General features: G+C 49.8%; 1 protein-coding gene across 1 annotated transcript; it reads right to left on the bottom strand.

The window, feature by feature from the left end:
- Positions 1-5,016: 5,016 nt before the first annotated feature.
- Afmid (arylformamidase) lies at positions 5,017-23,253 on the bottom strand. The gene is made up of 11 exons (XM_075990243.1): positions 23,144-23,253; positions 20,151-20,241; positions 12,532-12,636; positions 12,403-12,451; positions 10,005-10,090; positions 9,849-9,921; positions 9,631-9,728; positions 9,328-9,406; positions 9,099-9,240; positions 8,560-8,664; positions 5,017-7,526 (listed from the first exon to the last, which is right to left on the bottom strand). Exons 1-11 carry the CDS (start codon positions 23,198-23,200, stop codon positions 7,494-7,496), a joined length of 918 nt encoding a protein of 305 aa, XP_075846358.1. The 5' UTR covers positions 23,201-23,253; the 3' UTR covers positions 5,017-7,493.
- Between the last annotated feature and the right edge of the window lie 9 nt (positions 23,254-23,262).

The following is a 23,262-nucleotide window of genomic DNA, read 5'->3' as shown; positions in this document are numbered from 1 at the left end:
CCGGCGGCTCCCACGGACTCCCGTTCCTCACGCGGTGGGTGGCCGTTCCTGAGTTATTACCGAAAACAAAATAAGAAAATATAGTAGGATATGCTTCATAGCCAATCTATTATTCCATGAGGACTGTAGGACACTTAGGCCCTGCTTTTTATCCCCGGTTCAGACTGGCATAGAGAAAAGAGCAATTTCTCAGTCCCAAGACAAGCCACATACAATTTATCAATTCAAAACCTCAAGAACAAATTCAAACTAGACTCCTCATCTTCATAAAATCTCGTAGTTAATAGCATTGATTTAGTTCACAGAGCATTGCCTTTTCCCTCATTTCTTTCTTTTTGGTTGGGGAAAGGCAGGTTGAGACAGAGGCTTGTTGTGTGGCCTAGGCTGGACTCAGATTCTGTTTTCCTGCCTCAGCCTCTCTAGGGCTACAATTATAAGCCTTCAATATCATACCCAACTGGAGTTAAAACAGGGAAAATCCTAGTCGGGGTCCCATGTGGCCCAGGCTGACCTGGAAGTCACAATATACCTAAACTCCTGATCCTCCTGCCACTGTCTCCCGAGTGCTGGGATTATAGGCATGCACCATCATACCGGGGTTCTGCAGTACTGGGACTGAGCACAGGGCCTCGTGCATGCTAGGCAAGCACTCTAGCAATGGAGCTATTTTCGTAGCCCAGGTCAAATGTGTGTGCTTGTATGTGGGATTTGCTTTTGATTGTGTGCGTGTGAGAGACAGAGGTGTTAGTGCACACTCCTAAACATAAATGTGGAGGCCAGAGGAGTACAATAGGTATCCGCTCTGTCTCTCTCCATCTTATTCCCTTGAGACAAAGTCTCTCACTGAACCTGGAGCTGGGCTGGCAGCCAGGAAGCCCCATGATCCTCCTGTCTCGACCCCACAGTGCTGGCTTAGGGATACAAACGTGGCCATCCCCGGATTTTAACACATGTGCTAGGAATTCAAACCCAGGTAAGAACACAGTGAGTGATCTTACTGAGCCATCTTTCCAGCCCTCAGTCAAATGCTTTTAGCATCACAATTCAAATTTCTTGAATTTTATACTTATTTTAGCAAAACATTTGCCTGTAGGTAGAGATTTTCATCAGGACCTCAGTTAGCTCTGTTCTGCCAGCTGCTTCCTGAATAACTACTCAGAGACTTATTAATTATAAGTGCTTGGCCAATAGCTCAGGCTTATTACTAACTAGCTCTTACAATTTAAATTAACACATTTCTATTAATCTATGAGCTGTCACGAATCTCGTGGCTTTTACCTCTCCTGCATGCCCTGTCCTCTTTCCATCTGGCTGGCAACTCCTCTGACTCTGCTCTTCTTCCCAGAATTCTCTGCCCAAAAATCCTGCCTAAAATGGTCGATCAGCTTTTTTTTGTTTTTGTTTGTTTTTCAAGACAAGGTTTCTCTTTGATTCCTCAAACTCATAGAGATCACCTCCTGGCAGCCAATCAGCTTTTTATTCATGATGAGAGCATATTTACAGCATACAATGATTGTTGTGCAGCCTTCGCCGTGTGCAATTGCACTGTTATCTGATAGGTTTTATTCGTCTCTGACAGTGACCACCATTCTGAGCTGGGTAAGAAGCTGGCAGGCTGGGTTTCTTTCTCATCTTAATCATAAGAAAATTATGAGGAATTTTGTGACACAGAGTTGGGAAAGGAAAACAGATTAGCTAAGGGTCAACTGGGGTCAGAAGAAATGGCCAGGTTGTGCCGGTGCTCAGTCAGGCCACTTTGACGGGAATCCCTGTTCTCTAAAACACTGCATAGTGTCACACACTGTGAGGTCAAAGCATTTGGGTCTTTGCTCACCTGAGAGTGTAAAACACCTGAGCGACTTATAATTTGTGTCTGTGCAAAAGGTGCTTATTAATTTTTTTTTTATTTTCGAGACAAGGTTTCTCCGTAGCTTTTGGTTCCTGTCCTGGAACTAGCTCTTGTAGACCAGGCTGGCCTCGAACTCACAGAGATCCGCCTGCCTCTGCCTCCCGAGTGCTGGGATTAAAGGCGTGCGCCACCACCGCCCGGCTTAATTTTAAATTTTTAGACCAGGCTAGCCTCAGACTTAGAGGTCCACCTGCCTGTGCCTCCTGAGTGCTGGTCATTTGCCATCGCTACCTGGCTTCCTCGGCTCTTCTACAGTTAAGCAACTCTTGCTAGCCAGACCTGCCTGTCCTTCACCATACTTTTTTTTTTTAGACTTAATAGGTGTTTTGCCTACATGTTGTAATGCCCACAGAGGCCAGAAGAGGGTGCTGTGTCTACATGTGTGTATGCAGTGCCCGCAGAGGCCAGAAGAGGGTGTCGATTCCTCTGGAACAGTTGTGAGCTGCCATATAAGTTCTGGGTACTGAACCCAGGCCCCTCCAAGAGCAGCAAGTGCTCTCTTCCCCACTGAGCCATGGCTCCTGTCCTATTCCAAGATGATTTTTGGTTTTGTTTTGTTTTTCAAGATAGGGTTTCTCTGTGTATCCCTGACTGTCCTGAAACTCATTCTGTAGACCAGGTTGGCCTCCATCTCGGAGATGGGACTGCCTCTGCCTCCCAAACTTAAGTGCTGGGAATAAACGCATGGGCCACTACTGCCAGGCTGTTTGGGTTTTTTCGGTCAGTGAGAGAGCTGTGTAAAGGTTTGTGATGGTCAAGGTCTGACCAGGAATTCCTACCCCCACCCCGATTATTCAGTAACCAGCTTCAAACCTCCCAACCCTTGTCAGTCACTTATGTAATGGGACCTGTCTACACAGCCCCGTCTGCTGACCCACCCGTTCCAGCTCTAGCCAGGTTATTTGAGGGGTAAGTGGAGACTCGGAGCTACTGGGAAAAATCTGGAAGGTGCCTGAGTCCAGGTGAAGTCAGATTCTGGAGTTAACTTACAGGCAACTACTGGATGCTAGGCAACCAGACAGACCCAAGGGAGGTCCAGCCTTCCCAGGCAGAGTCAGAGCAATTCAATAGGGCCTCCCTGCTAAAAAAAACAAAAAACAAAAAACAAAAAACAAAACCGAAGCTTTCAAACAAAACCCCCAACAGTCCTAAGTGCACATGAAGGGCCAGGGCAGGACAACTGGGGAATCAGGAAAAGACCATTGTCATGTAGGGGCCTAGTCAGTGGGTCAGCTCTCCACCATTTTCAAAGCAAGGAGACCAAGGAATGGTAAACCCCTCAGTCTTAAATAATTTCATAAAAACCTAGCCAGCTGATGGTATCATACGCCTTTAATCCCAGCACTTGGGAGGCAGAGGCAGGTGGATCTCTGTGAGTTCGAGGCCAGCCTGGTCTACAAGAGCTAGTTCCAGGACAGGCTTCAAAGCTACAGAGAAACCCTATCTTGAAAAGAAAAAAAAAAAAACTAAAGAAAAAGATAAATAAAATAATCTGCTGCCTGGCCTGTTGTAACCGGCTGCTGGAGACGGAGACTGTCTCTCCCGGCCTGTGAAGACGAGGCCTTCAGTCAGCCCCCAGGCCTTCAGTCAGCCCCCCAGGCCTTCCGCTGCTTTTTAAACCAATAACTTCTTTTGGGGGGGATTTTTTTTAATTTTAAAAATAATACCTTTAATTTAAAAAAACTATTGTTATTATTAGTGTGTGTGTTTGTCTATGTCCATGGCACCTGTGTGGGAGCCAGAGGAGTTTCTGAGAGCTGGTTCTCTCCTTCCATCTTGGGATTCAGGCTAGGGACTCACATGGTCAGTCTCGTTCAGCAAGTGCTTTTACCTGCTGAGCCATCTTGCCAGCCCTTCTTGGATTTTGGAGTTTTGCTAGGAAGCCGTGAATGGCCTAAAGTTCACTCTGCTGAGCTTGCTGCTTCTCCGGCCTCTGCCTGTCTGCTGGGATTACCAGCAAATATCCTCCCAGCCCTCTTCTCTACCCTTGTTTTTACACACAGCATCTTGTATATAAACGAGCATTCATTTATGTTTTCTCTCGCCCATCTTCGGGGATTCGGGGATAGCCTAGGGAGCGGCTCCCAGCCCACATGAGCAATACCCAGGAATGTGGTAGACATCAGGGAGCCCTCGGGCGCGTGAGTCACCTCCTTTGCAACTCCAGAGTGGATTCTGGTCACAGCCCTCCTATTCCCACACTGACATCCCCAGCCCTTTCAACTCTTACTGTAAAGAATTCAGACAAAGCAAACACCCCTCCACGTCTTCCCGGCACCACGCCACCCAGAGCACAGAAACCTTCCCCGTGAATCTTACTAGACTTCTCCTTGTCTATTCATTGCTCTGTTTACATATAGAAATTCTCTCAAGGAGGCAGAGGCAAGCTGACCTCTGTGAGTTCGAGGCCATCCTGGTGGAGGCCAGGCAGGGCTACACAGTGAAACCCTCTCAAAACCATAAAGAGATGACAGTGGGACACACGGAAGCCCGTGACTGTGTGGCCTCGCGGATGACATTCTGAGACTGTGTTGCATTGCGTGGTTGACATCTCACTTTCTGTCACTAAGAATGTGTCTTGATTTCCTTTTTTCTTTTCCTCTTGGTATTTCGAGACAGGATTTCTCTGTGTAGCCCTGGTGGTTCTGAACTCACTATGTAGTTCTCGAACTCACTGGCATCTGCCTGCCTCTGCCTCCCGAGTGCTGGGATTAAAGACTTGCACCATCACCATATTTTGATTTTCTGTGGCACATGAAGATTCTCCAGTGGTCTTGTGGTAGGTGCCACTCAGATGTTCGGGTGCTCAGTGACTTAGGATGGGGCTCTGCTCCACTAGACCCCCTGTGAACTGAAATTACCCCAAGCGAAAGAAGCATCTAATAGGTCTGACCTCCTCCAGCATCGTGGCTTAGCCCAGCCTCCCTTAAAGCTGCTTGGAAAGCCAGGCACAGTGGCTGGAGAGATGACTCAGCTGTGAAGAGCGCTTCCTGAGAGGTTGTGGGGAAAAGGAACACTTCTGCATTGCTGGCGGGAATGCAAGCTTGTACAACCCCTTTGGAAGTCAGTGTGGTGATTTCTCAGAAAATTAGGAAACAACCTTCCTCAAGACCCAGTAATACCACTTTTGGATATATATCCAAAGGATGCTCAATTGTGCCACAAGGACATGTGCTCAACTACGTTCATAGCAGCTTTGTTTGACATAGCCAGAACCTGGAAACAACCTAAATGCCCCTCGACTGAAGAATGGATAAGGAAAACGTGGTACATTTACACAATGGAGTACTACACAGCAGAAAAAAAAATAACGACAGCTTGAATTTTGCAGGAAAATGGATGGAGCTAGAAAACGTTATTGTGAGTGAGGTAACCCAGACACAGATAGACAATTATCACATGTAATCACTCATAGGTTGTGTGAAAACCAGCCCACAAACCACAATCCAGAGAACTTAGACAGCAATGAGGACACTAAGAGAGACTTACATAGATCTAATCTACATGGGAAGTAGAAAGTATAAAAAGACAAGATCTCCTGAGTAAATTGGAAGCGTGGGGACCTTGGGGGAGGACTGAAGGGGGAAGGAGAGAGGCAGGGAGGGGAGCAGAGAAAAATATAGAGCTCAATAAATATCAATAATAAAAAAAAGTTCTTCCTGCTCTTTCAGGGAACAAGTTCTGTTCCCAGCACCCCTGCCAAGCAGGTCACTATGCAGCCTGGACTGGCTTCAAACTGGCTGTGCTCCTTATGCCTCAGTCTCCCCAGTGGTGGGATTACAGGCATGCACGCCCATGTTTGGATTTAAGACTTGTGTGGAAGTAGGAAAAATTCATGGACCCCACAAGGCTCGGCTCAAAAGAACCATACAGGAGCTGCAAGGCCTGCTCCAAACTTATTGAAGCAGTAAATAAACCGAGACAAGACACAGCCACGTGCAGTAGCCCCAGGAACGAAGCTCTGTGAGTTGCTACCCATGCCGCAGGGGTGTTTCAGGGACACAGTTGCCCGAGAGTCAACCACACTCCTGTCGGTGACCCAGGAAACTCACCGGGTCACTAGACTTGGTGGGGTCATCTTTGCTCTGCTGGTGGTGGTGCTCTTTCTGGGGTGAGGAGACATCTGTCCACATGGCCTCAGTACAGGAACAGTCACGTGATACAATGATGCCTGAACAAAAGCAGACAGAACTGAAAGTAAACAGCGGGGCTGCAGGTAGCACTGTCCCCAGCGGGTGACAGAAGGCAACGGGGCTTAGCTTGTCCGCCCAGAAGGGAACTGGCTCACACAAGGCAATGATTCTGAGAGAAAGAGCGTGCGGATTCTCCACTCTGCATGAGCCTCCAGTGTAACAGAGAAGGGATAACAGAGAATGCGGGTCCGTTTCTTCCAGCTGTCAGGATATGAGATGCCATAGCTAGCGTCGGCAGTCAACTTCACGCAAGTCTAGATACACGCCTGGGTAGGGAAACTCGGTGGAGGAATTGCCCCCATCGGAGCACCTTGTTGCCTCATCTGTGGGATTCTGTCTTAAATGCAACGTAAAAGCGAACTAGACAGAGAGAACCAGAGTCTAAATTAGATGTGTATCCAAAGACCCTCTTGCCGCTACGGCTCCTGGCACGCCCCACCATGTCCGGTTTGGGGAAGCTTTGAAAACGAAGCAGAAACACCCACATCAGAAGTTCCAGTGGCCACGGGGCGGGCTGCAGGAGTCAGGTCTGGCAGAGCCTGTCGCACACGGGTCTTCGTGCAGGTGGCCTCTCTGGGATGGCTGCAGGTCTAAGTAAATCCTTGTGTTCGTCTGTACAGCAGGCACAAGCACGGGCTTCTTATTACTGTCATCTTCATGTATGTGTAGGTGTGTAGCTGAGGGATACACACATGACAGTCAAAGGGTAATCTGGAGGCGCTGCTTCCTTCCACATGGGTCCCCAGGGCCAAACACAGGCTGTCAGTGCGGTGCCGGCACTCTCCCCTGCTAGGCCATCTCAGCAGCCCTTTTTCTTTCTGAGACAGGGCCTTGCTAGTAGCCCAGGCTGACCTTGAACTCACGTGCAATCCTCCTGCCTCTGTGTTGGGATTCAGGTGAACATGACCACTCTGGGTATGACTCTTTATCTCTCTGTCTCCCCCTCTCCCCCCCGCTCCTTTATTTTTTTCCTTGTTAATACCAGGGATCGAACCCAGGATCCTATGCATGCTGGTCAAGCGTTCTACCATTGAGCTGTGGGACCCAGTGGTTGGTTGGTCTCTCTTCATTCCTTCTCCAGACCCTGCCCTCTTGTGTAGTGGGAGATAGGGACTAAGTGACAGCCCCAGCCCCAGCCAGTTCACACTGATACCGCAAAATGCATAGCCAGCAAGCCAGAAGCGGACTGTCACGCCCTGTCAGCGGCAGCGGGACAGACTTGGCCAGGTGGTGGCTGTGTGCATGTCCCAGTGCCAATCTGCAGGCCTTCCTGGAGCTCCATCCGGGTGGGGGAGACGAAGCAGAGGTGTGTTCAGAGCAGGGTGTTAGGTGGCAGTCGGCTCTTTTCTGGAGGTTTTCTGAGGCACACACAGGATGGAGACCAGGTATCCTCAGAGCGTCGGGAAGATTGTTTTCAAAATGATCTGCAGCAAGAAGAGAAGATGGGAAAGTCCAGGGCTGATGGCTACCCGGCCGAAGAACATCTGCAGGTGCCACGCCTTTGACCCCAACACTCAGGAGGCAGAGGCAGGTGGATCTCTGAGTCCCAGGCCAGCCAGGCTACATAGTGAGACCCTGTTTTGAAAGAAAAAAGAAAGCAAAGCAAGTCTATGTAGGTTACTTAGAAAGATCCTGTCTCAAAATTTAAAAGTAGGGGACTAAGAGGCAGCTCAGCTGGTGAAGCATGGGACAAGCCTGAGGGCCTGCATTCAGTGTCCCAGCGCCCACAGAAAGGCCGGTACAGTGCGCACACACGTGACCTCAGTGCTGGGTGGAAGGGCAGAGACAGCTGGGTCCCTGGAACTCATTGGCCAGCAAGTCTAGTAAAGCTCTGGTTCAGGGAGATGCCCTGTCTCAAAAAATAAGAATAACTGAGGAAGATACAGCATGTCAATTTCTGCCCCCCAACACGTGTACACACTCACAAGTTCAGTTCCCAGCACTCCAAAATAAAACCAGGCTAATCAACTCCATTCCCTACTACAAAAGAGGGAAAAGAGAAAAAGATTATTGTCTGTCAGAATCGTGGCAACAATTTTTTCTTTATTCTTTGCCTTTCTTATTTTTTGATTTTTGAGACAGAGTTTCTCTATGTAGCCCAGGATATCCTGAAACTCGCTCTGTAGACCAGGCTGGCCTCAAACACAGAGATGCGCCCGCCTCTGCCTCCTGAGTGCTGGGATTAAAGGTGTGTGCCACCACCGCTCAGCCGGCTTTCCTAAACACAGGCCAGTGGCTTCCCTCTGCCCTGTCACCCTGGTCATAGCAATGCAGAGTTCCCACCTGGCAGATCCCTCCACACTGTGGCGATAAAGTGGGCTACAGAAAGTCCAAGATGGGTCCTCAACCTCTGGATGCCAAGGTAAGCCGAGCCCCCCACATAGCCTTCCTGTTTTTGGGCGATGGGATCCACACTCCCATTAGAAGGGCTGTGGGAGGGGAAGGGTTGATCCCCACCTGGGTGAGTTCATCATCCTCCCGGGTCAGGTTCTCTATGATGTCAAAGTGATCCATACCACGCAGCCGCTGGAAAGAGGCCTTCCACCCCATGTGGCACAGCGTCTAGACGGGAATGAGAGGTGTAGGCCTAAGAGTCCAGCTGGGAGAGGTAGGGCTCTCAGGGTCCAGGGTATGGCAGGTTCATTTGAATGCATTTGTTGAATGAATGACCGTCTTTGAGTCCAGTTAGATAAAATACGCCGATTTATCATTGCCCTGGGGATTGTACCAGGGCCTTGAGCATGCTTGGCAAGTATGTCACCACCGAGTAGCATATTGCCTTTCGTTTTAAAACTTGAAACAGGGTCCAAGTTAGTCAGGCTGGCCTTGAGTTCACTTTACAGCACATCCAGACCTCACGGTCCTCTTGCCTCAACCTCCGGAGTAACTGTTATCAGGGTGTGTACCACCAAGCCCAGCTCATTTGGGCAGAATAACAAGGAAGACGACATCACATGACCCTCAACCAGCCGCCATTAGCTAGCCATTGGCAGTACCTCATAGAACTCCCTGGACTGTCGGTGGAACTCTGGGGACTCATGCTGACCCACAACTACCAGCATAGGACAGGCTGGACCCACAGGCCTCGCTGGAACCACCTCCAAGCGCTGAAGTGGGCTGTTTCTCTGAGCATCTTCCCTGGGGGAGAAAGAATGGAGGAGTCAGGATACGGGGGACACAGGCCTCAGGCTGGGGCTGGACATGGGCAGAGGGCAGACAACTCACAGGGTCATGTGCAGAGGGGCATTCTGGGAGGTAGCTATGATGGGCTCCAGGTCATAGATCCCGCTCACCAGGAGAAAGCCTGTGTAGGTGAGAAGTTCAAGCCAGGGGCAGGCCCAGAGAGATGGACCCACCCACCCTCCAGGTCAGCACCCTAAGTCACTAGCCTTTCAAGCAATTGCTCAACCCTCCACCCTTCCAGCGAGGGGAAGAGTTGCCTGACCAGGTCCCAGATCCTCAGAAACCTTAAGGGATGGATGCCAGACTGGGCTACGTGATATCCTGTTTTGACAAACAGTAAGAAACCTTGGAGGTTGGGCACGACACCATGCTTCGTCCAGCTGGCAAGGAGCATCATGGCAGCCAGGTGAGCTCCTGCAGAGTGTCCACAGACGTAGATTCCCCTGGGTCAGACGGAGAGCCTGGTTACATCCACTTCCCTATGGCAACAGGAGTCCCAGGCTGCACCCAGCTCCACAGCTGCCCTCCTGTGGTCCACCAAGGGCATCAGCAGCAATACCTACTCGTTGCTTGGATACCGCCTCTGCAGAAACACAATGCTGCGGGTCACCTGGTCCACCATCTGGTCCAGTGTGCCTGAGCAGAGGAAAATTCAGGGTGAGAATCCACCAGGGGCTCTACCCTCACAAAGCTCTGGCCCCCAAATCTCCAGAAGCTACCTTTGGGTGCAATGTCATAAGCCACTACAGCCACGACCACCCCTTGGGCTGTCAGCGGGTTCACCATGAAGGCCGAGATGTCCTTACTGTGGAAAGACAGAGATGGAGGCTGGAGAGCAGGCTCTTCCAGGACAAAGGTTTGGCTCCTAGTTCCCACCTGGAGGTATACAAACATCTGTAACTCCAGTCCCCTCTCCTAGCTCTGCATCCATCAGGCATGTACGCGGGGCACATACATATATGAAGGCAAGACACTCAACAAGAAGAAACAAATGTCAAGGAGTGTGTATGTAATGTTATACTTGGGAAGGAGAGGCAGGAGGATCAGGAGTCCAAGGTCATCCTCAGGTACTTACCGAGTTTGAGGCTAGCCTTGGCTACTTGAGACACAGTCTCAAAAAACCCAAACAATATAAAAAGAAAGATAAAGGCCGGGCGGTGGTGGTGCACGCCTTTAATCCCAGCACTGGGGAGGCAGAGGCAGGTGGATCTCTGTGAGTTTGAGGAAAGCCTGGTCTACAAAAGCGAGTTCCAGGACAGGCTCCAAAGCTACAGAGAAACCCTGTCTCAGAAAAAAAAAAAAAAAAAAAGCTAAGGAAGTGACAGCTGGAGGCGACTTGACCATGATGCTGCTTCCCTGCGGTCCTGAACACACCATGTGGCTGGTTTCCCATGCACTCAGGACACCGTGTGCTGAGAGAAAAGAACAGGCTGCCCTTACTCTGTCATGCTAGCCACAGGAGCCTGGGGACTTTAACCTCGAGCTGGCTCTGTCCGTTGGGAAGGAGAGACAGTGTTCCCTCTCTTAGCAAGTTGTGAGCGCCGGAGGTTAAAGGTGTAGAGAGTGTTAAATAGAACAAAACAGTGATGAATAACTGAAAAAATAAAAAAACCGAGCCTGCTGGGGGAGGGGCGGGATAGATCCGAAGAAGAAGATGGACATCTGTGAGCCTGCTAGGGGAAGGGATAGATGCAATGGCGGGCATCTGTAGGATAGTCCTGAGAACAGCAATGCCCTCCATGATCCTAAGTGCCCGTCTTCCCAATGCCAGAGCACCTACTGTGTGCACACAGTATGTGTGTGTAATCGTATGTATCTCATGTATGCCAGGCTGGCCTCAAACTCTCTACATAGCTGAGGAGAACCTGGAACTTCTGATAGTCCGTCCTCCACCACCGGATGGCTGGGATCACCAGTATGTACTGCCACGCTCAGTGTGATTCAGTGCTGGCGAAGGAACACAGGGTTTAGCGCACACCACAGGAATTCTACTGATCCAGCTACATCCCAAGTTCTTGCTTTGTGTCTTCTGAGACAAGGCTGGCCTCAAACTTGCAGGAATCCTCCTGCCTCAGCTTCCCTGTTCTTAGTTTCCAAAGCACTGATATTTCGTGTCCTCTTGGTCCCAAACAAACATGTGTAGTTGGTCATTCTGACATTTCTTTGACAAGTAAGTTGACCAGACACACTTTTCAGTACATGTAGAGACTTGAATTCTATCTCCTGAAAATGTATGTCCAAATCCTGCACCCAGGAGCTCAGGCTATGGTCTTACAGGGAAATAGCATCTCTGAGACAGAACTGGTAATCTTGGTTTATTTAAAAAAAGACTTAGCAGAGATGGACTGGAGATATGGCTCAGCAGTAAAGAGCACTGGCTGCTCTTACAGAGGGCCTGGGTTCAGTGTCCAGCACCCACATGGCAGCTCACAACCACCTGTAACTCCAACTCCAGGAGATTGATGCCCTCTTCTGGCTTCCTTGGGTACTGCAAGCATGTGGTGCACAGACATACATGCACACAAACATGCATAAACAGCTGGGCAATGGTGGTACGTGCCTTTAATTCCAGCACTCAGGACGCAGAGGCAGGCAGATCTCTGGGTTCAAGATCTGATTTACAGAGTGAGCTTCAAGACAGCCAGGTATACACAGAGAAACCCTGTCTTGAACCTCCACTACCCCAAAAAAGATGTATCACTTATTTTTATGCCTGAGTGTGTGTATGTGCACATGAGTACAGTTCCTGTGGATGCCAGAAGAGGGCATCAGATCCCCTGGAGCTGTTGGGTGCTGGGAACCAAACTCAGGTCCTCTGGAGGAGCAGTAAGCACTCTTTAACGCCAAAGCCATGTGCCCAGCCCTAACGCTGTCTTTAAGAGGAGAGGGAGCTCTGGGACACAGGCATCAAAGACCATGTGAAGGCAAAAGCAGAAGCTGGAGACACAGCCATAGCTGAGGAACACCGCACCTCCAGGCTGACCCCGGAGCACCATCGTTCTGACTTCCTACCTCACAGAGGTGAGAGGTCACACTTCTCATCTTGCAGGTGGACCTCGTGGTAATGTGTCACAGCAGCAGGGAACACCAATTCCCTGTTACCCAGATCCCACTCACCTTCCGCTCTGCCAGTATCCTCCATGAAAGAACAGGAAGAGGGGGAAAGCTGTAACAAAAGGCAGGGGGCGCTGGTGAGCCGGACACCCGGCTGCCTTTGCTGGGGACCAGGAGGCCTGCCCATCTCACCCTTGGAATCCTCATCAGGAAAGTAGATGTCCATTTTATCCCCCTCGCCATCGCCATAGGGGACATCCAGCTGATTTCTCCTGGTGGCCCGGGCTTTCCTGGTGGCTGTAGATGCAGACAAGCTGTTGTCAGTTAAGCCCAGCCCAGCAATTCCTAGGCGGCTGTGATAATTGGTCAGTTGAGGCTTTCCCAGCCCTGACTTGTGGTCACCTGCAGACCCGTGGTCCCCGCAGCCACTGTTTCCCTGTATTCTTGTTACATACACCACCAGAGAGCACACAACTGTCTAAGCCTTTGGAAAAGCTGGGGCTGGAGAGGTGGCTGCCCTGGCAGAGGGATTGAATTTCACTCCCAGCACCCATACTGACACTGAGGAACTCATCTGTGGCTCCAGCTCTGGGGCACTGGACACCTCTGGCCTCCTCGGGTCAGAGTCTACACAACGTGGAAGACTATTGGACCCACATCCCCCACCCCGACTTTTGTTTTGAGACAGGATTTCTCTGTGTAGCTTTGGAGTCTGTCCTGGAACTCTATAGCCCAGGCTGGCCTTAAACTCACAGGGATCCACCTGGGATTAAAAGCGTGCGCCACCACCACCCTGCAACAACCCCCTTTTCTGAGTAAACAATGTTTTATCGACAGCACTGGGTCAGTTAAATATCTAAATTATCCCTACCTCACACCACAAAGATCAACTCCAGATATGTCAAATAAAAACCGACTTTTAGAAAGCCCCAAAGGAGCTGGAGAGATGGCTTAGCGGGTAAAGGAGCTTGTCACCAAGTCTGAAGATCTGAGCTCAGTCTCCGGGACCCACGGTGCGAGGAGAGAAACGGTTCCTGAAAGTTGTCCTCTGCTGCACACACGCTACAGCACACACACGCCCTCACACGCCTCACACACTCCTTAGAGGATGACGGCAGAACAGGTCTTCATGACCCTGAAGTCAACAAAGGCCACACACACCCAGGACCCCAGGAATAATATTCAGAAAAGAAATCAGAGATTTGGCTGTGATCTGCCAGCACTTGGGAGGCCAAGGCAGGAGGGTCTGAAGGCCAGCCTGGGCTACACTGAAAGAAAGACTCTTTCCCAATGAAACAAAGTATTTCCTCATGTAAAGAGCCAGCAGAGGTCACAGATCCTTTATGGAGGGTCACGGTCATATTGCTGTGTCCCTGCTGCTCTGGCCATGGCTCCTCGGCTGCTGAAGACTCTCCCTCCACCGCCTATCCACAATCAGGGCCCCTCTCCCATCAGCACTGAGACTTCTTGGTGGGCTCTGCCTTCTCTTGTCCGCGGAAGGCAGTGACAGCCGTCTCTACTCTTCCTGCTTCTCCCTGGACCCTGTAGCCAGCCGCCAGTGTGCACCTGTCACAACGGGCACCCTACGTGGGCACTCCCTCGCTGAGATCCATCCTTGGCCCTCTATGGGTTATACTGCGCTGCCATAACAACACACCCTACCGCAGAACTTCACTCTCCCCAGTTCTGGAGGGTGGAGGTCTAGCAGTTGGTGTGTGGTCAGGACCCTCTCTCCTTGGGCTGCAGTCCTGCAGGCAGGGCTTCACTGTCTCTGGGACGGTCCCATGCCCAGGCTGTCGCAAACCACCCTGCTGAAAACAGCCTTGTCCGTACGTGTTGACCCTGGGAACAGCACCCACAGGAAGTGTCACTTCTAGGTCAGAGGGTGGACTTGCTTGTCATCAGGAGGATCCTGCCAGTGCCCTCCATAGAAGCTTCCAGCAAGAGAACTCTGTGTGCCTCGGGGTCATCAGCACGGCAGCCAATCAAAAGTTAGCGATTTCAGTAAGAGCCCTGACAGCTTGCCTGACTGGGTTAGATTACGTAGTTCTAAAACTACATTTTTTTGTTGTTGTTGTTCAAGACGGGGGTCTCTATGTATCCCTGGCTGTCCTGAGGCGTAGGCCAGGATGGCCTTGAGCTCACAGAGATCTGCTTGGCTTGCCTCTGCCCCAGCATGCTGGGATTAAAGGTGTGCACAGCACCACCCGTGATGTGGGAGTGTCATATATCAATCTGTTGATTTCATTGGTTAAGTAATAAACAAACTGCTTGGCTGGCCCTCATAGGTTAAAACATAGGTGGGAGGAGTAAACAGAACAGACTGCTGGGAGGAAGAGGAAGTGAGCTCAGACTCAACAGCTCCCCTCTTGGGAGCAGACGCCTCAGATAGACACCATGCTCTGCTCTCCCAGGCGCACGCGATGAAGCTCCCACCCAGGATGGGCGTAGTGTAGAATCTTCCCGGTAAGCGCACCTAGGGGCGCTACACAGATGATTAGAAATGGGCTAGTCCAGGTGTGAGAATTAGCCTAGAAGAGGCTAGATAGAAATGGGCCAAGCAGTGTTTAAATGAAACAATTTGTGTGTTGTTATTTCGGGGCATAAGCTAGCAGGCAGCCGGGGTGCTGGGCACGCAGCCCCGCCGCTCTTATCACTACACGCCCGGCTGAAACCATACTTTTGTTCTCAGTTGAAGAGAAGAAACAAAACCACTGTAGGTAAATGGTGTTAGCTCACAGAAATCTCAGACATTCAAAACACCACTGACCAGGGAACAAGAAACTGCCCCTGGCCAGGGAGTGGTCGCGCATGCCTTTAATCTCAGTCTGGTCTACAGAGCAAGTTCTAGGACAGTCAGGGCTGTTGTACAAAGAAACAAACAAAACAAAACAAAAACAAAAAAAAATAATAAAGAAAAGAAACCAAACCAAAACAAAAAAAATAATAAAGAAAAGAAACCACATATGGGGTATTTACATTATAATTCATAATAATGCAAAATTACAGTTATGAAGTAGCAATGAAAGACTTTCACAGCCGGGCGGTGGTGGCACACGCCTTTAATCCCAGCACTTGGGAGGCAGAGGCAGGCGGATCTCTGTGAGTTCGAGACCAGCCTGGTCTACAAGAGCTAGTTCCAGGACAGGCTCCAAAACCACAGAGAAACTCTATCTGGAAAAACCAAAAAAAAAAAAAAAAAAAAAAAAAAGACTTTCACAGTTGGGGGTCACCGTCACATGAGGAACTGTATTAGAGGGCGCAGCTTCAGGAAGGTGGAGAACCACTGTACTACAGTGTGGTAAGGAACCTGCATTTGCCGCTGGCCCACGGCGAGCAAATAACAAAAAGTCAAAGCAAAACTTGCAGAAAACACCCAGCCTGGTGAACGCTCATGGGGCACTCCCAAGAGCCAAAGTTAGAAACCACTAGAGAGTGTGTAGAGAGGGGACCGAATTGTGGGGCACAGTGGAATATTCCTGTACCCAAGGGTCGCAAACCTGTTACCTGCCGCGACATGGAACCAGCTGAGACAAGACCTAATGTACCCTCTGTTAGGGAGGCAGCTTCAGGGGGGAGGTGCCGGGGGCGGAGGAGCCAGGATGAGGAGCCACTGCTAACGGGGTACAGGGTTTCCTCTACCCATGATTAAAATGTCTTTGCACTAAAGCTAGACATGTTCGTTTGTAGTTCTTGTGCTTGAGAAGCTGAGGTGGAAGAATTTCAGAGTTCAAGGTTGACCGGGCTACACACCAGCACATCCAAGGCTATAAAGCAATAATAATAAAGGAAGAATTGGGGCTAGTGTTTTCTTCATCTTATCGCAGAGGGAAAATCCTAATTGTAAGGTAAGGCCTACGAATCAGTCAAGGGGGAGAGCCTGCTGTCAATCATAAAGCCCCACCTAGCTATTCACGGAGCTGATTGGTCCTTTGAGAGCCAAGGCATGCCTTGAGCTACAGGGAGCAGGAAGTGTACCAAGCCGCAAGTTAAGGCTTCTGGCAGCTAAGCCCAGGCTGCTGATATATCCAATGTCTCCCTGCCCACCCAGAAGACAAGCAGCCTTTGTGTACGGCACACCTGAGTCCTACTGCGGCCACTCAGCCTGCAGACCAGAGCTCCCAGAAGGAAGTCACACAGTTATTGCATGCAGTCCCCCACACATAATTCAACTAAATCTTAAAAAAAAAAAAAGTCATGGGGATCTAGAGAGATGGCTGTATGGTTAAGAGCACAGACAGCTGTTCCTCTAGAGGACCCGGGTTCAATTCCCAGCATCCACAAGGCTGCTCACAACTATCTGTAAATTCCAGTTCCAGGGGATCTGACATCCTCACACAGACATACATGCAGGCAATACACCAATGCACATAAATTAATTTTCTTTTTTCTTTTTTTTTAATATTTATTTATTATGATACAGTTAGCCAGAAGAGGGCACCAGATCTCATTACAGATGTTGTGGGCCACCATGTGGTTGCTGGGAATTGAACTCAGGACCTTTGGAAGAGCAGGCAATGCTCTTAACCGCTGAGCCATCCCTCCAGCCCCATAAATTATTTTTAAAAAGGTTTATGAAAATAAACAAACACATATGTGAAGTAGGGCAGGCGCACACCTTTTATCCCAGCACTGGGAGACAGAGGCAGGCAGATCTGGAGTTAGAGGCCAGCCTGGGCTACACAGTGAGATTCCTGTCTCAACAAGAACAAGGTAACTAACTCACACAGGGCTGGACTGGTTCCCTCTCTTCTACCCTCCCAGGCAGGTTCTCTGAGGTGGCTGGAGAATGGTTTCCAGTTTTTCCCCAACAGCGTGAGATTACATCCCTCTTCCATGTCCTCTTTCCTCACAAAGAGGTAACCGCTGAGCCTTGCAGGCAGCTCTGAGGAAGCCTTGGGATAGCCTAGAAACTCAGCTGAGGGAAGTGGTTTCTGGTTAGTAGCTGGGCGGGCAATTTGACCTCATCGGGCAGGGAAGTGGGGCATACCTGTCAGACATAAATTTTAAGAAGGCAGAGAGAGAGTTGGCTTCTATCAACACAGTAATTAAGAGCAACATTTCAATGCAAACGCCTGTTGGCTTTGGCCTGGTTTTGTTGCTGAGACTAGGAGCATGTAGAAGTAGCTGAGGATGCCCAGCGCTCCCATTACCAATGACAGAGGACGGGATTACAGGTATAGATTTAAAAATAAAAAAGTAGGGCCAGTGTGATGTCTTAGCAGGGCAAAGCCACCTGCTGTCAGTCAAGACTGACCACCTGTTCCATCCCACATGGCAGAACAGAATGAGAACAGATGCCAGCACCTTGCCCTCTGACCTCCACATGGTACTTGTGCCCACACATATACACTCAAAAGAAATGCACCCTACAGTGGTGGTGCATGCCTTTGATCTCTGTGCATTCGAGGCTAGCCTGGTCTACAAAGGGAGTTCCAGGACAGCCAGAGATGTTATGCAAACTCTGTGTTGAAAAACCAAAATAATAATAATAATAAATAATCCTTTTTTGAAAAAGACATTTTAAAAAATGCCAGGGCCTAGGGACTGGCTCAGGTGGTAAATGTGCTTGTCTTGGAAGCACAAAGAGGGCAAAAGAGGAAACAAAACTGAAACCCAAGCCCTGCTAGGACAGGGCTCACTGTATAGCCCTAGCTGGCCTTGAACTCACGACCCAGACCACACTGGCCTTGCACTCACAGAGATTTGCCTGGCGTGCTGGAATTAAGGGTGTGTACCACCAGGGCAGCCCTGCTAGCATCTCTTGACAGCTGACCACAGAGGCCTGTGTGCAAGCACTGGCTACTCTGAACTCTGACCTTTGGCTGGTGATGTCCTTCCTCCACCCCTGCTGGCCTTTTTACCCCTCTAGACAAGACAGGCAAATGGATTTGCTCTAACCCCATTTATTAACTGAGCCAGCCACAGCAAGGACACTTCAGAGCCCAACCCAGGAAACAGCTCCAACCCAAACTAAAAGGACAAGAGAGAACATGTGGATTGAACCCCCAAAGCCTGATCCTGCCCCGGTTATCTCCATTGAGGAAACTGCTCAGGGCAGGGTTCTGAGACCAGGCAGTCGGCCAACATCCAGTTCCCCGTTTGAGCGAACAGCTAGCTGCCCCCACATCCAAGTTCCCCTCTGAGTGGACAGCTAGCGGCCTCCACATTCCAGTTCTCCATCTGAGCAGAGAGACAGCTAGCGGCCTCTGCCCTCCAGCTCCTCAGCACCACAGCACTCTGGGGCAGAGGAAGACCTCACAAGCACAGGCCCCAAACTTGGATTGCTCTAAAGGAAACCAAAGTTAAGTTTCCTTTCCTTCCTCCCCTCTCCCTTCCTTCCCATCTTCCTAGACATGGTCTCCTGTATCCCAGTCTGGCCTGGAATTCTCTATGGCACTGAGGATAGCCTTGAACCTCTGCCGGCCTCCTGTGCTAGAACCACAGGCATGCATGACCATGCAGGTTCATGCCCCACTGAGAACTGAACCCCGGGCTCTGTGCACGCTGGGCAAGAGTCCTACCCACCAGTCTTCCTCCAGCACCCTCGCTGCTTTCTGTAAAGAGCAACGATATGACCTGGGCATAGTGATTGGCACCTGCAACCCAGCACTCAGGAGGCCAAGTTCAAGGCCAGCCTGGGTTACATAGTATATTGGAGGCCAACGTAGGCTACACAGAAAGACCCTGTCTCAAAGAAAATAAAACAATCAAATTAAAAACTGCTGGTTGGTGATGGGGCACGCCTTTAATCCCAGCACTTGGAAGGCCGAGGCAGGAGGACCTCTGAGTTTGAGGTCAGCCTGGTCCATAGAGAGAGTTCCAGGACAGTCAGGGTTGCTACACAGAGAAACTTGGTCTTGAAGAACAAAACCAAAAAGAAGAAGAAAATTTAAAAAATAGCAACAATAGCTTGCTTTTTTCCCTCTTTTCAGCTTCCATTTCTGTGCGAAGCCTAACCCAGCCTTGTAGAGCAGAGCTCTCAGCCTTCCGAGGGCTGCAACCCTTTAACACACTTCCATGAAATCCTTTCATTGCTACTTCATAATGTAAGACTTTAAAACAATTCTGAAGCCATTTTGACAATTCTGAATCCTCTCAGCCTCCGTGCCATAGTGCTTCCCCTCCTCCCCTGGGAACCAAGGACTTAACAGCTACACATGCACGTATTCAGTTCCTGAACAATTACCCATATACGTATGCTTTGATTCAGTCCCCTGGGAAACGGGGTCAAAATGACCTCTTACCTCATCTGATCTGGCAACCACTCTCCAGCCAATTATTGGTAATAGCCCTTTTGAATAAGCCAATCATAATAGTCAAAGAACTACCCCCCTTGCTTCTGTGGCCTTCTCCTTTAAAAGTAGCCTATGCCATTATATTCGAGGTCTCTCGGCTTCCCGAATGCTGAGGGACCCTGTCATGACAGAATCAATAAAATCCTCATGCTTTTGCATCGGCTGTGGTGTGTGAGGTGGTCTTTGGGGGCGACTCCTCCTCGGTGTTTGGATGCTAGAGTCCAACAATAACCGTCATCTTGCTACCATCTATTATGAACTATAACGTAAATATTCAACATTTCCAATGATCTTAGGTAACCCCTGTTCATGACCCACAAGTTGAGAACCTCTGCTTTAGAGCCTGGAAGCCCTTGCCAACCAGGAGGGAGAGGAGGCTGTGTCTCATAGAGCCTGGCCTCACCCAGGCCTCTCTGCCTCCAGCTCTGTCCCCACCTCCTGCCCCAGCAGAGGGGGCTGGTATAAGGGAAGTGTCCCTCAGTGCTCAGTATCTGCAGAGGGGTCCCACAGTACCCTGGATTCCAGTCTCCACGAAGGCGTTGACAACATCCTCTGCTTTCATCCGGACGACCCACCTGCTGGGGGAGTACTGCTTCTCCAGCTCCTGTGGGCAAGACCGGGCTCGTGAGACGCCCACTCTCAGCTGGGCATGTCGACACACCCCACCCCCCGACAGACGTTCCCCTCAGCTTTTCTGCCCTAAAAAGATCCTCTGTAATATGCTCAGCTTCCTCCAAGTCTTTTCTTTTCGTTTTTTGGTTTTTCAAGACAAGATTTCTCTGTAGCTTTGGAGCCTGTCTTGGAACTTGCTCCAGTAGACCAGGTTGGCCTTGAACTCACAGAGATTCGCCTACCTCTGCCTCCAGAGGGCTGGGATTAAAGGCGTGCACCACCACCGCCTGGCTCTTCAAGTCTTTTCAACTTCCACTCCCCACACCCTCCACCTGCTGTCCCCAATTAGGTATTTCAGAGGAGCACCTAAGGTGCCCTTAGGTTCGTGATAAAGGGGCACCCCGAAGGCAGCCATGCCTTTAGCCAGCTAACAGCCTTAATGAGAGATGAGGTCTCTAAAGGTGTTCAGTTAACAACACTGGGGAGCGGCACAGTCCTGCAGAAACTGAGACCACAGGAGGCCAAGCAGCTCCGTGGCCATTGGTTCTGGGGTCAAATGGCGCGACTCCATTTTCCTGGGAGGACAGTGTTCTGATCACAGGTAGACACAGGGTCACAGAGGTGAGTGGGAGAGAAGAAACCAAAGGTCAGTTTGCAAATAACTAACCAGCCAGATGGCTAAAACATGGGGTGTGGGGAGGCTAGGCAGCTGGGGGACCACGGTGGAGGGCTAGGCAGCCAGGGCATGGTGATGCTCACCTGTAATCCCAGCACTGTGGAGGCAGAGGCGGGAGGAGCAATGTAACTTTGAGGATAGCCTACAGCTAGCAAGTTCCTGGGTAGCCAGGACCTGGCCTATAAATAGTAAACAGAAGGGATGTGGATCAGGGGCAGAGGGCAGCACCATGAGTTAGTTAACACAGGGAGTAAGGAGAAGACTGATCACAGCTAAAGGACCCTGAGCCAACACCATGAGGCTCTATCTGGAAGACAGTGTGCTGGGGCTGACCCTCGTCAGCTTTCATTGCTTACTGGCTGTCTCTAGTCTCGGTATCCTCATCGGTATAACGGGGATCAGCACCCCCATTACAGGACTAAGAGGGAGAAGGTATAGATAAGAGAAATAACATTGACCACTCAAACACAGTGGCCTCCTCCTGTTGAGTGGCACTCATGGTCAGAGGTCTTCTGAGCTGTAGAACCCTCTCATTCAGGTCGATACCTGTTGGATGTTAGGGCTCCACTTGGCACCCCAACTGTTGTCATCTTTATACGTAGCTGGAGCTGGCCTTGAACTCCTATCTTCTGACTGGACCTCCCAAGTGTGAGATTATACCCACATGCCAAAATCTTTTTTTTTTTAATTTTTAAATCAGTGTATTTGTGGGTGTATATATGTGTGTATGTGTGTGAATGTGTGTGTGTGTGGTATGTGTACATGACTGCAGGTTTCTCAAGCAGCCTCCTGGACCTGGAAGTTGTGAGCCATCTGATGTGGATGCTGGGAGTCTGACTCAGGTCCTCAGGAAGAGCAGGGCATACTGAGTATCTCTCTAGCCCCTTGCTGACTGTCATTTTTACTACTAGTATTTATGACTAATACTATTTATCTGTTTGTTTTGTTTTTTGTTTTCTTTTTGTTTGTTTGTTTGCTTTCGAGACAGGGTTTATCTGTGTGCCCCTGAATCTTGCTCTGTGGTCCAGGCTGTCTTTGAATTCACTGAGATCCTGCCGGCCTCACTGCCTCTCCAGTGCTAGGATTAACAGTGTGCACCACCACCTCCCGACTGTTTTGTTTTTTCAAGACAGGATTTCTGTGTAGTCCTGGTTGACCTGGAACTTGCTTTGTACACCAGGTTGACCTCCAACATAGAGATTAATCTGCCTCTGCCTGGGATCAAAGGTGTGGGCACCACGGGGCTGACAGGTAGTTGTGAGAAGGGCAACAAACTGTCCCTAACTTTCAACAGATTCTGAGACGACTGTGACCCAAACAAAAACTTTGTTTAAATAATACACGCTAACCAGTCAAGAAATCATAACGGAATAGGAATTATCGAATGCCAAAATGTGCCGTCATGTTTTGTGTATGCAATTAGTAACTCTTGCAATAATCCAGGGTAACCAAACACAAACACAGTGCAAAGAACGCTTCTAGTGGCTGAAGAGATGGCTCAGAGGTTAAGAGCACTGACTCCTCTTCCAGAGGTCCTGAGTTCAACTCCCAGCAGCCACATGGTGGCTCACAACCATCTACAATTTGATCTGGTGCCCTCTTCAGGGGTACAGGTACACATGCAGGCAGAGTATTGTATTCATAATAAATATATAATTTTTTTTTTTTGGTTTTTCGAGACAGGGTTTCTCTGTGGCTTTGGAGCCTGTCCTGGAACTAGCTCTGTAGACCAGGCTGGTCTCGAACTCACAGAGATCCGCCTGCCTCTGCCTCCTGAGTGCTGGGATTAAAGGCGTGCGCCACCATCGCCCGGCAAATAAATAAATCTTAAAAAAAAAAAAAAAGCTTCTCGGCATGCTAAGTGAGCCACAAAGACTTTTAGCTGAAATTAAAGGAATATTTTGAAGACGCTTAATACTGTCTGTCCCTGAAGATGCCTGCCTTGCTAGCGACTCACAGTAAGGACCCCCAATTTTTAACATCTTCCAGACTGGTTACATAAATATAGACCCACATTGCACAACCTCAGAATAAGTCTCAAACCCTCAGTGCCTTAGTTCTGCAGGACTGAATTTAGTTTTCGCTATCTTGTCTTCTAACCCAGGTTAACAGGCTAAACCTGCCCTGATAGGAGAAAATGAAGAAATCTGGCACTCAAGCCTTGCAAATCTGATAGGTGGGCACCAGTCCGGGTTCTGGGCGGCTGTTCATCACCTACCTCTGCAGACAGGGTCTTCCAGGTCGCCTCGCCCGCGGAAAGCACAGGGGCTGCCATAGCCGGGTGAGTGCCGAAAGCTCCAAGCTCCTCGCGACGCCTCGACAAAAAGAGAGGGGGCG

Source organism: Microtus pennsylvanicus, chromosome 11 (genome assembly GCF_037038515.1).
Source record: "Microtus pennsylvanicus isolate mMicPen1 chromosome 11, mMicPen1.hap1, whole genome shotgun sequence".
In the NCBI taxonomy this organism is placed as follows: domain Eukaryota; kingdom Metazoa; phylum Chordata; class Mammalia; order Rodentia; family Cricetidae; genus Microtus; species Microtus pennsylvanicus.
This window is presented reverse-complemented; position numbering and strand designations above follow the sequence as displayed.